At 40.3% G+C, this 12,387-nt stretch overlaps 1 protein-coding gene across 5 annotated transcripts in view; it reads right to left on the reverse strand.

Moving 5' to 3' along the window:
• The window catches only part of NPAS3 (neuronal PAS domain protein 3), a 964,678-nt gene that overhangs the window by 124,244 nt on the left and 828,047 nt on the right, over positions 1-12,387 (reverse strand). For all 5 annotated transcript variants that reach the window (XM_025271190.3, XM_025271193.3, XM_044933430.2 and 2 more), the window contains one exon: positions 9,653-9,827. In XM_025271190.3, the coding sequence (XP_025126975.1) occupies positions 9,653-9,827 (175 nt within the window). The remainder of the gene's footprint in view (positions 1-9,652; positions 9,828-12,387) is intronic.

Here is a 12,387-nt window from a genome sequence, read left to right on the forward strand (position 1 = left end):
TCAGAATGTATAACGCCCATCTCAGATGCTTTTCCCTGGTATACTGGCTGCTCCAAGCTCTGGCTGCATTCTAGAAAAGCATGTATCTTTGCCTCCAGGAGGAAGACAGGGCTCCTTCCAGCCTCCTAAATGCAGTATCCTTACTCCCACTTTGTTCATTGAGATGAGGCTCCTGGAACATCATCTCTACCTCTTTGCTCTTGGGTTGGTTTTCATGAAGGTCTGCCCTCCTTATCAAAGCCACCCACAGTCATTTAGCTTCTCCCTGAATTCTTATACAACTTGCCAATTTTATGTCTTCATTGAGGACAGCAGCAGGGTCATCCTTCTTTCTTCTCTTGTCACCTTGTCGTCATCTTTCTTCTACCAACAATGATCAGTTACCTAAGGGCACGTGTCACGTCTTCTACCACTTGTGTTCTCCGTAAGCACCTAGTAGAGTACTCAAATCACATGGCCTGAGTTCAAATCCCAGGGCCACCGTCTACTCTGGTGTAGGGTAGCCATTTACCTTCTCTAATTAGGGATATTTTGAGAAATAAATTTCTTAAAACATGGCCACTCATGTAGTGGGAATATGTAGGTAAACATTATACAAGCTATTAATATCATCATTAACATTATTAGAATATTTGCAACAAGTTTTATCTTGAGTAGAAGGTAAAAGAGTCAGTTTAATTTTCCAAAGCCAGCATTTCCTGAATTTTAGTTATCAGCACAGTGTAAGTGGAAATCAGTTTAGAAATCAGCACAGTATAAGTGGAAGGGAGGCAGTTTGGATTCAGTTTCCCTTCAGAACACTCCTACAGAGCCAGAAAGATCAGTAGATAGGAATTATAGCAGGCTTTAAAAAAGGCTGCTTAAACAAACAAAGAGGGAAAAAGCCCTTAACAGTCTGCATCAGAGTTCCTGAGAGTTAGGGTCTGTATACGTCTGGGCATGTCAAAGCACCTTGCTCCCAAGGAACCATTGTTTCAGGGCTGTTAATTTCAGGGTTAAGTTTAAAACCCGAATAGTTCTGAAAGGACGGCCAACAGCAGTAGCTTATAAAACAACGCTACCCTATCACACACCACCTTGCTCTGACAGTCATCATCATCACCCTCCTTCGTTGTGTTAATGACCTGCACTCTTCATATGATGGTCAGCTCCTGGAAGGCAGGGAACTTCACCTTGCTTCTTCAGTGCTTTGTCTAATGTCTGACACATGACAAACATGCAGTGAACGGTTACTGAATAGTCTACACAATCCTGATCAGCAGGAGGGTCTTGAATTTACCCTAGTGAATAACAACTAGAGAAAACACACAAGTTCTTCCTCTCTCAGGCTGGTTTTGTTAACTAATGGATGGGTTGATGTTTCCCACAGGTCCCAGGAAATCACGATTGTTTCCTGAGAAGGTACCTTGAGGAGGCTCTGCTGACCTCCAATGGATCCCATTGGTCTTCTTGCTCTTTTCCATCTCCTGCTTGCCTTGGGAGACTGGTTCTGAAAGGAAGATGCTGCATAGATCCTGGCCCTGCATTGTCTTAAGGCAGAGCAGAGACCAAACACAGAGACAATTTTGGCTATGCTCCTGGTTAAGGAGACACGTAGCTAAGGTGAACCAAGAGATGCAGGGCTGAGTTTTGCCCATAATTGATTCAGATGCTACAGTTCATTGTGGCATAAGGAGTTTCAATGTAGGGATGAAAGAAGAGGAAAGGATTAGATGGATGTTTTTAATCCCCAGTTAAAGACTATATTTGAAAACAAATGGTGTTTTAGCCCAATCATGTATGTGCATAAGGGGATTGTTAGGTTACTCTCTGGACTTTAGAAGTCCCTTGGAGAAAATTCCTCTAGTTCTATACCTACTAGGGTCCTATCTCCTTTTTCTATCTCGTACCTAGGCTTCTCACCTGTGCAACCCTAATACTATACTCTTTCCTCTCATTTTGGCTGCTAAACTAAACTGTGTGGTTTGGAGCAAGCCATTTAGAATTTCCATCACTTTCCCCCATCTCTAAAATAAGGATAACACACTGACCTGCTCAGAGGGATTAGGGTGTGAATTAACTCCTGTAATTAGTGGTTTCTGTGTTCTGCGTACACCAAGCAGGATATGAATGCTAGCCATTTTTCACTGTGGCCTAAGTAGGCTTTGCTTCTAAAACTGTCCTTGGGAATAACTGCTTGGCAAAGAGCTGACAACTGGAAGTTGCAAACTTTACACAGAAGCAATATTTTCAGTATTTTCCCCAAGCAATCATGAGTAAATTGCTCACTAGGGGTGGAAATGGTTTCCAGCCAGTTCTGCCTCCTCTGATCTGTGCACCCTGCAAAGCTCAGTCAATGCCAGGTAACTAACTGATCCTTCCTAAGTCTGTTGTTTGGTGAGATGAAGAATTCAGAATGGTATCATTTGGACAGGGGTGAAATTTCTGTGCAGTTGTATGTATTAAAAGCAAACAACTTGTGCTTTGTTCAAGGCAAGAGTTATAGAAATAGAATCTTTAATTTGTTAATATCCAATGATAAAAACAGCCACAATTTTTTTTAATGGGGAAGAAAGATCATCCATTAACAACTTGTCTTGGCTTTCATTTTAGAAATGCTGAAATGTACCCCTTATCACCATAGGGGAAGGAAAGTCAAAATTATGACCTTGCAAGCTATATAAAACAACTGTTAAAAATAATGGGTTTAAAAAATTGATTTTCTGAACCTTCAATAGAAGGTTTAGGAAAATACGGTACATATAGGCCGAGTGAATCTATTGTGTATTTTGATAAGAGGCCTACACGGCTATTATTGAACAAACCATTTGCTACCCTGTAAATACCATTATATTAATTTAGATTAATGTGGTTTTTTGAGTTGCTTCCACTGTGATCTAAATTTTGGAAGAGAATGTTAGTTTCAGGATGGCATATACAACTAGGCTAACATCTAGCATCTTTTCTGGGAACAAAAGGGAGGCTGCCCTTCTGTAGGTATGTGAGTCACCAACACGGATTTTTCACAGGTTGGAGTGTCAAGACCCCAAGGATGCCCTGTGCTGCAGCTGTGCATTCTGGGAGCTGGCCTGGAAGGGATGCTGGGCCAGCATACCCTGGTGGGAAGGAGGGAAATTTCCCTTGTTTTCTTTAGCTCCCTTAGGCAATATCCTAGAAGTACATATACGGTTGCTTTGCAAATATTCTCATCATACACAGACAAGTACACAGAAGTGGGAGCAGACACAAATTAAGGTTCTAAGTGTTCCTAGGCCTCGAATACCAGAAAGCACTGGAGAAATGTATTCTCTTCTGTGCAGTTGTATAGTTTATCTGGGGGTAGAGGAGACGTCTAAGAAAAGCCTACTTCCTGCAGGAAAAGATGGTACTACATCTTTTCTTGAGGCAAAAGAAGAATTCTGAGTTTGGCAGGGCAGTTCCTGTAACAGTACTGGTTTTTTTTTTTTTTTTTTGGAGAGTATGCGTCATCTTCATTCAGGAATGGCAAAAGATAGTTTCTATTTCATTTCAAAATAAGGATGGCATTGCTAAGGAAAATGCATCATTTTGCCTACATAACTTTTGGATAAAAGCTGAGTTTATCAGTACATGATGATCGTTTTGGTTTATGGAACAAATTCCTTTCTGTTAGAGTGCTTTCTGACTATTAGATTTGACACAAACATGTGCACACGGGTATTAATAGGAGTCAGGCCAGTTCGGAGGTAATCATGAACTTGTCTTGATCTTTGCTACAGCTACAGTAGATATGCATTTCATATTCAATCCATCAGAGATAACCGTAGTACATTATCTGGTGGATTTATCTTTGCTTATATTGTATGAATATGGAAAGGCATTAAATGTGTGTTTACAGTTTGATAAACATTCAACATAAATTATACATTTTAATTTCATTTATTAGTTGGGGACTATGGAAAGCAGGGATTTCATTGCATACAAACTGCCATTCAGATTGAAGGATTAGCAGTTTCCTGAAAAAGGTAGACTAATTGTAAGGACAGAATTCATTTCTGTCTCAAGTGAGTCCTTGCATGGTTTGTAGTTGGAGCTTTAGAAAGGCCAAAGGAGAGGACAGCTCATCCTCACGACGACATAGTTCGCATTTTACACTTCCTGCGGGTCCAACATTGTCATCATGAATAAATCTGGTGCTAATAAACCTCCTATCATTTGACAACTTGAATATTGTAGTTACCACACAAATTATCAAGCTCTATTTATGTCTAAAAGAACTTGGCCTGATCTTTTAGCATTAGCATGCAGAGTGGTCTCCATGATATTATCTTACCATATAATGACTCCAAAAATCTCACAGAGATGAATGGTGATAACATAATTCCAGAAAGTTGCCACTCTATATGTAGAAATATATTGGCAATAAAAACCAGTCACTGTGTGCCTTTCCCCAGTAGGGGATCTCTCACTTTTCTTTGATTTTTAAAGGCTTCAGATCAATAACTGGAGTGACATTATTAACAGCTCCCTCAGCACCTTGGCCAGCGCTAATATTAAATCCATTACACCTTCTGTTTGACATTTGCAGTACAGCAGAAAGTGCTGTAGATACAGTCCCACTGTCTGGGGACTGAGGTTGGATGTGGGGTTAGTTAGATGGTTTCCCTTGCCTGACTTCTAAATTCAGTTCATGGATAGGCAACTTAAACCAATACAAAAAAAAAAAAAAAAAATCAGAGAACCATCCCCTCTCAACCCAACACTATACTAGATGGAAAATAGTGCACCCATAAAACCATACTTATATCTCATATCTACACAGCTTTGGAGATAAAATATTGATCTGATCCTCAGATACATTTTTACATTCTTTATTGTTATTCCTAATCATTTGTTCTTTTAATTATATCATGTATTATGAAAATTGTCTAATGAATGCAGAGGAATTGAGTTCCTGCAGATATGGGAGCTGATCGAATTTCCCACAGTGCAGGGGCATATGTGGGAAATACAGATTATTTCTATTCAGGTAGGCACGCCACTGCTTCCGTTTTGCTTGCCTTTAAAATACTCAGGACGTCGTAGAGTAGGCATAACAGCATAAAGATGATACTGCTAACCATCATTATCTTAACTTCCTGTAACAGTCTAGATGTGCTGAAACTATAGACAGAACGCAGTCAACTTTCCTGCAGACAACCGATGGTTAACCATGTTGCTGCAGTTAGTCTTACTTTTCACTGAGAGTACTGTCTCATACATTTTGCTAACTTGTCTAAACTTGGTATTGATTTCTCCCTCTGTGAGCTTGCACCCATTCGATGGGCAGCGAAATCTCTGGTCCTGGCTGAATTCCCTCCCAAGCATGACCCAGGTATGTTACTCCTGACAGTGGTCCTACGGCTAGGAGTTAATTATTAGCTAGAAGGAAACAAACCACTGGAGACAGAAGGGAAATTCTATGTTAAAGTGAGGAACGTGACAGGGAAAGTGGCCTGTGAGGTGAAGTGAGAGAAAGCAGCCTATAGAGGCATGTATGTTATAGTTTTATTTTAGTCACATAGAGAAATCCCACTACATAACTATATATGTCTACATATTTACACCAACAAAATCTAGAAGGATATCCAGTGTACAAGAACAGTGGTTATTTTGGGGTAGGGGTAGGTAGGTCTTTATTCTTTGTTGTCTGTATTCTCGGAACTTTTTCACAATGGGCACGCATTTTATAACTAGAAAAATATCAAGCTATTTTAATAAGAAAAAGGGGGGAGAAAATACAACAATTTGATGGCCCAACCTAAGGAATAGAAACTCTTTGCTTTCCAAACAGGGAGATTTTTCAAGTACCTCCAGGATTTCTTGAAAGAGCTGCTTTTCTGTTTATTAAGCATATAAAATATGTGACACTGAAATTTATTTTTTTTAAAAAAGGATAAGGTTCATAATGCCAAGATTATAGCTAATTGTTAAGAGTGATGAAAAGATACAAATAGAACTACAAAAGCAAACTGAGCCATCTAAGCCTCATGTTCCAGAGGTTCTTCCCAGCCCCCTCACCGCCCCCCAACTACCCCAAACCCCACAGGAGCAGAGGAAAGACTGTGGACAGAACAGAGCAAGCCCTTCAGGAATGCTTGGATGAAGCCTTAAAGAGGCACCCTAGAACTTTTTAAAGTAGACACTTGTTTATTTCTCTCTGCCTGCCTTAAAATTTCTCTAAAAGAAATATCATATTTATTAAACTGTTAATGAATGTGCATACATATAAAATATTTATTTGGGTTGGCTGTCCCATCAACAGATTTTTTTTTTCCCTCATTATCTTGAGACTACTTCAAGACAAGACAATCACAGGACTGGCAGTTCAAAGAAATAGAATTCCTATTATGGCACAGGATCACTGCCTCTTAGGCTGGTTTAGTCACTTATTTCCTTTTTATTATAATGCCAAATGTTATTTAGATTTCAGTCACTTAGTAATGCTACACTGAACACATCAGGGCTCCTGAAAAATTCCATACCTACTAGTCCCTTCATTTTCATAATCACCACATATTGATAACCATTTTCCAACCAAATTACACTACTATTTAAGCAAGAATCGGTGTTTTATCAGAGTTAAAAAGATTATGATGTAGTGAACAACAGTCTTCAAAAATGTTCTTTGGTGTTATTAAGAATTAGAAAATCTTGTTAAAATTCTTTCAGCTTTTAAGAAACATAAGCAGCTTTGGGATGTAGTGCCTGACATGGACTTTTAAAGTAATTCCCCTGGAGCAATGATCTGCGCTAGTGAAGATATTTAGTTAAAGGTAGCATCCTGCACTGCCTTTCAGTATTTGAGCAGTCTATCTAATTGCCTTTTTAAGCCAAAGATTGCAAATAACCAACACTAGAGAATTTGAAAGCAAAGCCAGTTTAACAGTCTCTAATGGTGAGAAATACACTCTTTAGCAAGGAAGAGACAGTTCCTATGCGATTGTTGCTAACAAGCCCAAGTTGTTAAGGAATGTGCAAAGCAGGGTTTTCCATTGTATCAGTTAGGGTGGCTGCAGGTGGGGAGGGGAAGAAACCCTGGTAAATTTTCAGTTACACTTTAAGGATAACTGACGGAGTCACTTTAAAGGAGTTAGTTATTTTTCTGATAGCCAAAATTAAAGGGTGCCAAGTGAGACTGGAGCACACCCTAGGGCTTCAGCAGGCATGGGGTTCACCAGAGTTTTCATATTTAATCTTAAACCGGTTTGATTTGACTCTAGTTTTGGATTTCCTAGTAGAATTGGTTTATAGGCTGTAGATTTTTTTTTTTTTTTCCTTCTCTTTTAAGGGACAAGTCACCCTTAACATGTGTTTAGGGAAGACATCAAGTTCAATATGAATCAACAGCGGGATCTGGCTGCCAATAGGACCCTGGGCTAAATAACAGTACAGCAGCCTAAATTGAGAAAGGGGACAATCCCTCTGCTTTGTACTGGTCACAGTACATCTAAAGGCTGCACTCAGCTCTCAGAACCCTGTTTTTAGAGGGCCACCAACTAATAAGCACAGCCAGGTGAAGATGGCTAGGATGGTGAGGGTCTTAGCAACATGCCATTAAATAATGCTTGCAGAATGAGGGCAGTTTGACTTGAAAAGGAGTAGGAAGGAGGGAGGACGAATTTGGTGAACCTGACTTCATATATTTGAGAGGCTGTGAAGGGGAGGAAGGTGTCAATCTGAAATGTCCCAGAGGGCAGACTGGGGATGGGGCAGGGTAGGAGAATTGCAGCAAAGTAGGTTGGCTCCATATTAGGGATAACTTTCTATCAGAGCTGCTCACCAATGGAGTGGGAAGCCTTGTACCTTCCATAGATTCCTGTTAGGAGTGAGTTTCAGCAGAGATTAAAAGAGCGTCTGTTGGTTTTGCTGGAAAGGATGGTGGCATAAGTTGGAGGTTGGATTAAAGGACTGTTGAAGACTCCTGTTAACTTGAGGTTTTGTGATTCAGGGAAATGAAGCCCACTTTTTCAAGGTCTTTGTTCATACTAAGGTTTATAAACTTGATTTCTTACGTACTGAGCGTTTTAAGAGTCATGATCAACCCTGGTTTCCCAGTGCAACTCCAGAATGGAGTAGAACACTATTTTCATGTACTGCTTCTCAAATATACCCAGATATGAACGTTCTAATGACTAAAAAGCAGGCCCAGTGAAGTGAAGTCAGTGAGGTATGGTACAAGAGTATATGACTCCCTTGACCTCTGGAACAAAATTATTTTTATCTTTAAATGGTAAGGAGTAGTCTTAAATCCTCTTTTCTCATGGATGGGACTCACTGGAGAAGGAATGATCCCCGCTCAAAAGCTAGAAAATAATGCCCTAGAAGCTTCAGTTAACTTAAATGGGGAAACACACATTGATTCTAGAAGGAATTAAAATATTTCCCAAAGAGGTAAACATGTATTTTCCCTTCTGTGTGAACAAATATGCTGTGATTATTTCTAAGCAGATCAAATTATTTTCTTGTAAGTGTGTAGAGTTATTTTAAGGTTAATCCAAAGGTACAGTTTTTTTTTTCCTTTTTTCCTATTTCTCTTTCACAAAATGCTTTTGTTTTGTGAATATGTTTTAAAACAACATATCAAAGTACAAGCATCTTTAGAGGGCAAAAATAATTTCCCAAGTAAGCAAATAAAACTTTGCACTTCAAATCAGGCCTTGATTCATTAAAAATCTTAAACTTCTCATGAGAAAAATTAACATTTAAACCACTGCTGCTTGGCCAAGCACTCCACCACACAAGAATATGAAATATCTCCTCTAAAAAAGTACAAAAAGGACAAAACCACAAATGTGGAACTTCAATTAATTTAAAGCCCCAATCAGCAAAGAATAAATCCTTCGCAGATCTAATTACCAGCGCTCTCGGAAGACCCAGGCCGACCAGCCAATCTTCCCCGTGTTTGAACAGCTTGATGAACTAGGGGACTGATGGATATCAAGTCATTTTGTTTAATTTATAAATGGATTTTCCCCTAATACTTAAATTATCATCAGTACAACACAATGAAAATGGGAACATTCTGAATGCAAAGTCTATAAGAGTCCTGGAAGGAATCCCAATGAGGAATGTCACCTCTGTTCATTCCTCTATACAATTGATCTAATTAAATACTGAGGGTGGAAAGGCAGTTTAAAATGTAGCCATTTCTGTTTTCTTTTTAGCCTTAATTTATCTGTTCACATCTTTCAAGTACCTTCTGATGCTTAAAAAAAAAAAAAAAAGAAAAAGAAACAGATTTCTGCAAGCCCCTAATACCTTTAATTCTCCACAAGCTAATATTCAAAAGTCTTTGCCATCGATTTTGCTGAATAATAAATAAATGCATTGCATTTAGCCATGGTAACAATGAAAGGCAGAGGGCTTTCCAAATCTGAACCTTTTCCCTCCATTAATTTGAAAAAGAATCTAAAGGAACTGGTACCTTCTGTGCATTTTGTTCACCTGAAATTAGATCTCTGGATTATACTTATTAAAATGTCTTCTTATTTTCAAATCTCTTCCTTACTTAATTACCGCCCAGGACAGAAAGCTGCATGGAATTGTTAAATACCATTAGACCTATTTGTAGTCTCTTCACACTGGCAACTTGAGTGCAATCATTGGCAAAGGTCCTGCCCACCAACCCTCATGTTGGGATTGCAAGTCCCACCTGGCTCGGGGGTCTCCGACTGGGAGGAGGAAGATGCTGAGCTGGCTCCATCTTCAGCGGTACCCTGTGAGAGGAGACCCCGCCCAGGCGGAAGCTTCATGCCCAGCTGCTCTGCCATCTCCACGTGGTCCCCGGGGTGGACATAGTCAAAGACACTGCTGCCTGTCAGCTCCACCTAGAGGGGAAGGGGAAGAGTGGAGAAGAAAGTTGTCACAGGCTTTTCATTTTCAAATCCAGCTCCCACTGCGATTCAGCTTCTGAGCAGGAAAGGAAATCTATGAAGCCTCCAGAAACAATTCTTGTCCTGAGTCTTTACCCTCACATGCTTAAGGATTCTTGAAATTGAAAGTTGCTGTTGTTGTTTTTACCCCCACACATATTTATGTAGCATGTTTAGCCCAGTTTTTTCTCATACACTGTTGTTTGCATAAAGCCAAAACATTCTGTGAAATGAGGATGAGTCTGCCTGAGTTCAGCTGTTTTACTCACGCACCACCAAATACTTGCATGTTTGGTGTCAACCGGATGATTGACTGAATTCCACTGTTTTCTTATTGAAAAGTTTGAGCTTTGTATAGAAACAGCCAGAGATAGCCAAAGAGGATTTTCCTTAAAATACACAGAGTTCCAGGATGCATAGTTATACACATCGGCTTATTTCTATGTAAATTTAAATGGAAGAAGTGCTGCTTACAAATATATGCAAAGGCCTAATGTTTTCATTAAATATTACTCATTAGCTCTGTAATCATATGGAGAATTTTCCATGCAAAAGAGGTCAGTCAGCTGGGGTCTGAAGCAGCCATTTTTTTTTTTTTTTCTGCTGGTATCAGCGTGTTTTGCCTTCAATCTAATAAAATACATGGTACAAATCTCCTTGAGGGCTTTAAAGAAAAAGTTTTATCTTGTATACTCTTTGTAGGAAGCTGACACAAAAGGTAGAGAATGAATATCAAAGATTGGAAGAGGGCCAGCCTGGAACGGAAATACTCCGCCTCCTGCAGTGTTGTCTGGGGCATGTGCTGTCTGAGGGGGGCAGAAGTCGCTGGTAAGGACTGGCCTTACCTCTGCACCCTTCTGATGCTATCGCTCTTACTTCTTTCCAAGAATAGCAATAATGGTCCTAAAATGATGTAGTTGGTTATAGGTACTGTGACAGCGAGAGATGTGTTAGCAGCAGAACAAGAAAAAGCTCTTTCCCGGGTCACTAATGGCTTTCCCATTCCTCTGGAGTTTAATGGTCTCAGGCCAGCTATGAGGCACCACAGAAACTGCCAGAAGTTCAGACCGTCACTAGTTTCTTGGTGGATGTTTACCTAGACTGCTTCCTACCTCACTCGCCTTTCCTGGATCATTTGCAGCATCCTTCCAAATTCCCCCTGAGTGCCTGCCCTCTTTTTCCTGCCAAAAAGGAAGGCTGTGCTGGTGGTGGGCATATTGTCACAGAGAGTGGAATGCTCAGGGCAATTATTATCCCCAGAACTCCAAGCCCCAGTAAAATGATCACATCGAACTCCCAGACACCATCTGATTAAAATCTTAACAGTCGACACATCTTCAACATCTATCAATTAACAGAAGTAGAGCCAGAAAAATGGGAGGCTAAATTCAGTTTGGTTAATAGCTATTCCTGAAACAGGCATGCATAACTTTTACCGAAAATGAGGTACTTTCTCTTTGCTATTAAATTACACTCTCCTGTATTACCCGACTCCTGACTCTATCATTTTACAATAACGATTCCCTCCATTTTGATACTGTTACAGAGCATAAATCAGGATTCATAAGTGAGCGGTTCCTACCCTCTGGGAGGGAGGGATTACATGGAAATAATCCCTTTAATGTGCGCCTTGCCTCTAAGCATTTCACACAGCAATAAATGGGTAAACTGACTTTGAGCAATTAAGAAATTAAATGAAACTAATAAAATGTGTGCTTTAATATTTCTTGATGGTGATTTTGTTTGGGGATTAGCGAGTTCGAGGAAGTCACTCTCATTTTGCGTGGAGTCCAATTGCAGCACTTTAATAACTATTTCTGTCACTTTTCTCAAACTCTGATTCTTAATACTGCAGTGTGCCTGTTGGCATAGACCAGATTGTGATAAGATGACAACACAGGTGGGAGATGTAATAGATTTTTTTTTAGGGGTGCTGGGTCTTGAATATTCATGGGAGCCAGTCATATGGTGAGGAAGCACAGCCCGCTGTCTCCACAGCGTGGTTTACTTAGACGTGCAGTTGCTTTCTTTCCACAAAATGATGTCCCAAGCATAGCATATCCACAGCTAAACGGAGTCACAGTGGGTAGTATTCTGTTATGACACAGGGAGGAGTCTCCTTCAGTCTCTTGAGGTCTGTGACAGGGTCACATTCTCAGTGCCAGTCCCTCCATCCTATATTATGCTTTGGGGTATCCTGGTAGAGAATTCTGACCCTGTCATAGTCTTCATGAATGTACAGTGATAAAGGCCACACAGTACAGGGGAAAGCATAAAATAGCTGGAGTTATAAACTGACTTGGAGATCAGAATCTTTTCCTCCTCTGCTGTGTGACCTCAGGCAACTCACTTAACCTCTCTGAGCTTCAGTTTCCTATTCTGCAAGTGGCAGTCTTGCTGCCTGCAGGACTCTGGGGAAGGGGAAGTACCACTCACATTGTATTCCACACGGATGGCACCCCCTCGAGTGCCATGCTGTGGGATGGTGCAACGCAGTGGCCTGAGCTCTGGGATG

The sequence above is a fragment of the Bubalus bubalis genome, chromosome 20, assembly GCF_019923935.1.
Source record: "Bubalus bubalis isolate 160015118507 breed Murrah chromosome 20, NDDB_SH_1, whole genome shotgun sequence".
NCBI classification, from domain to species: domain Eukaryota; kingdom Metazoa; phylum Chordata; class Mammalia; order Artiodactyla; family Bovidae; genus Bubalus; species Bubalus bubalis.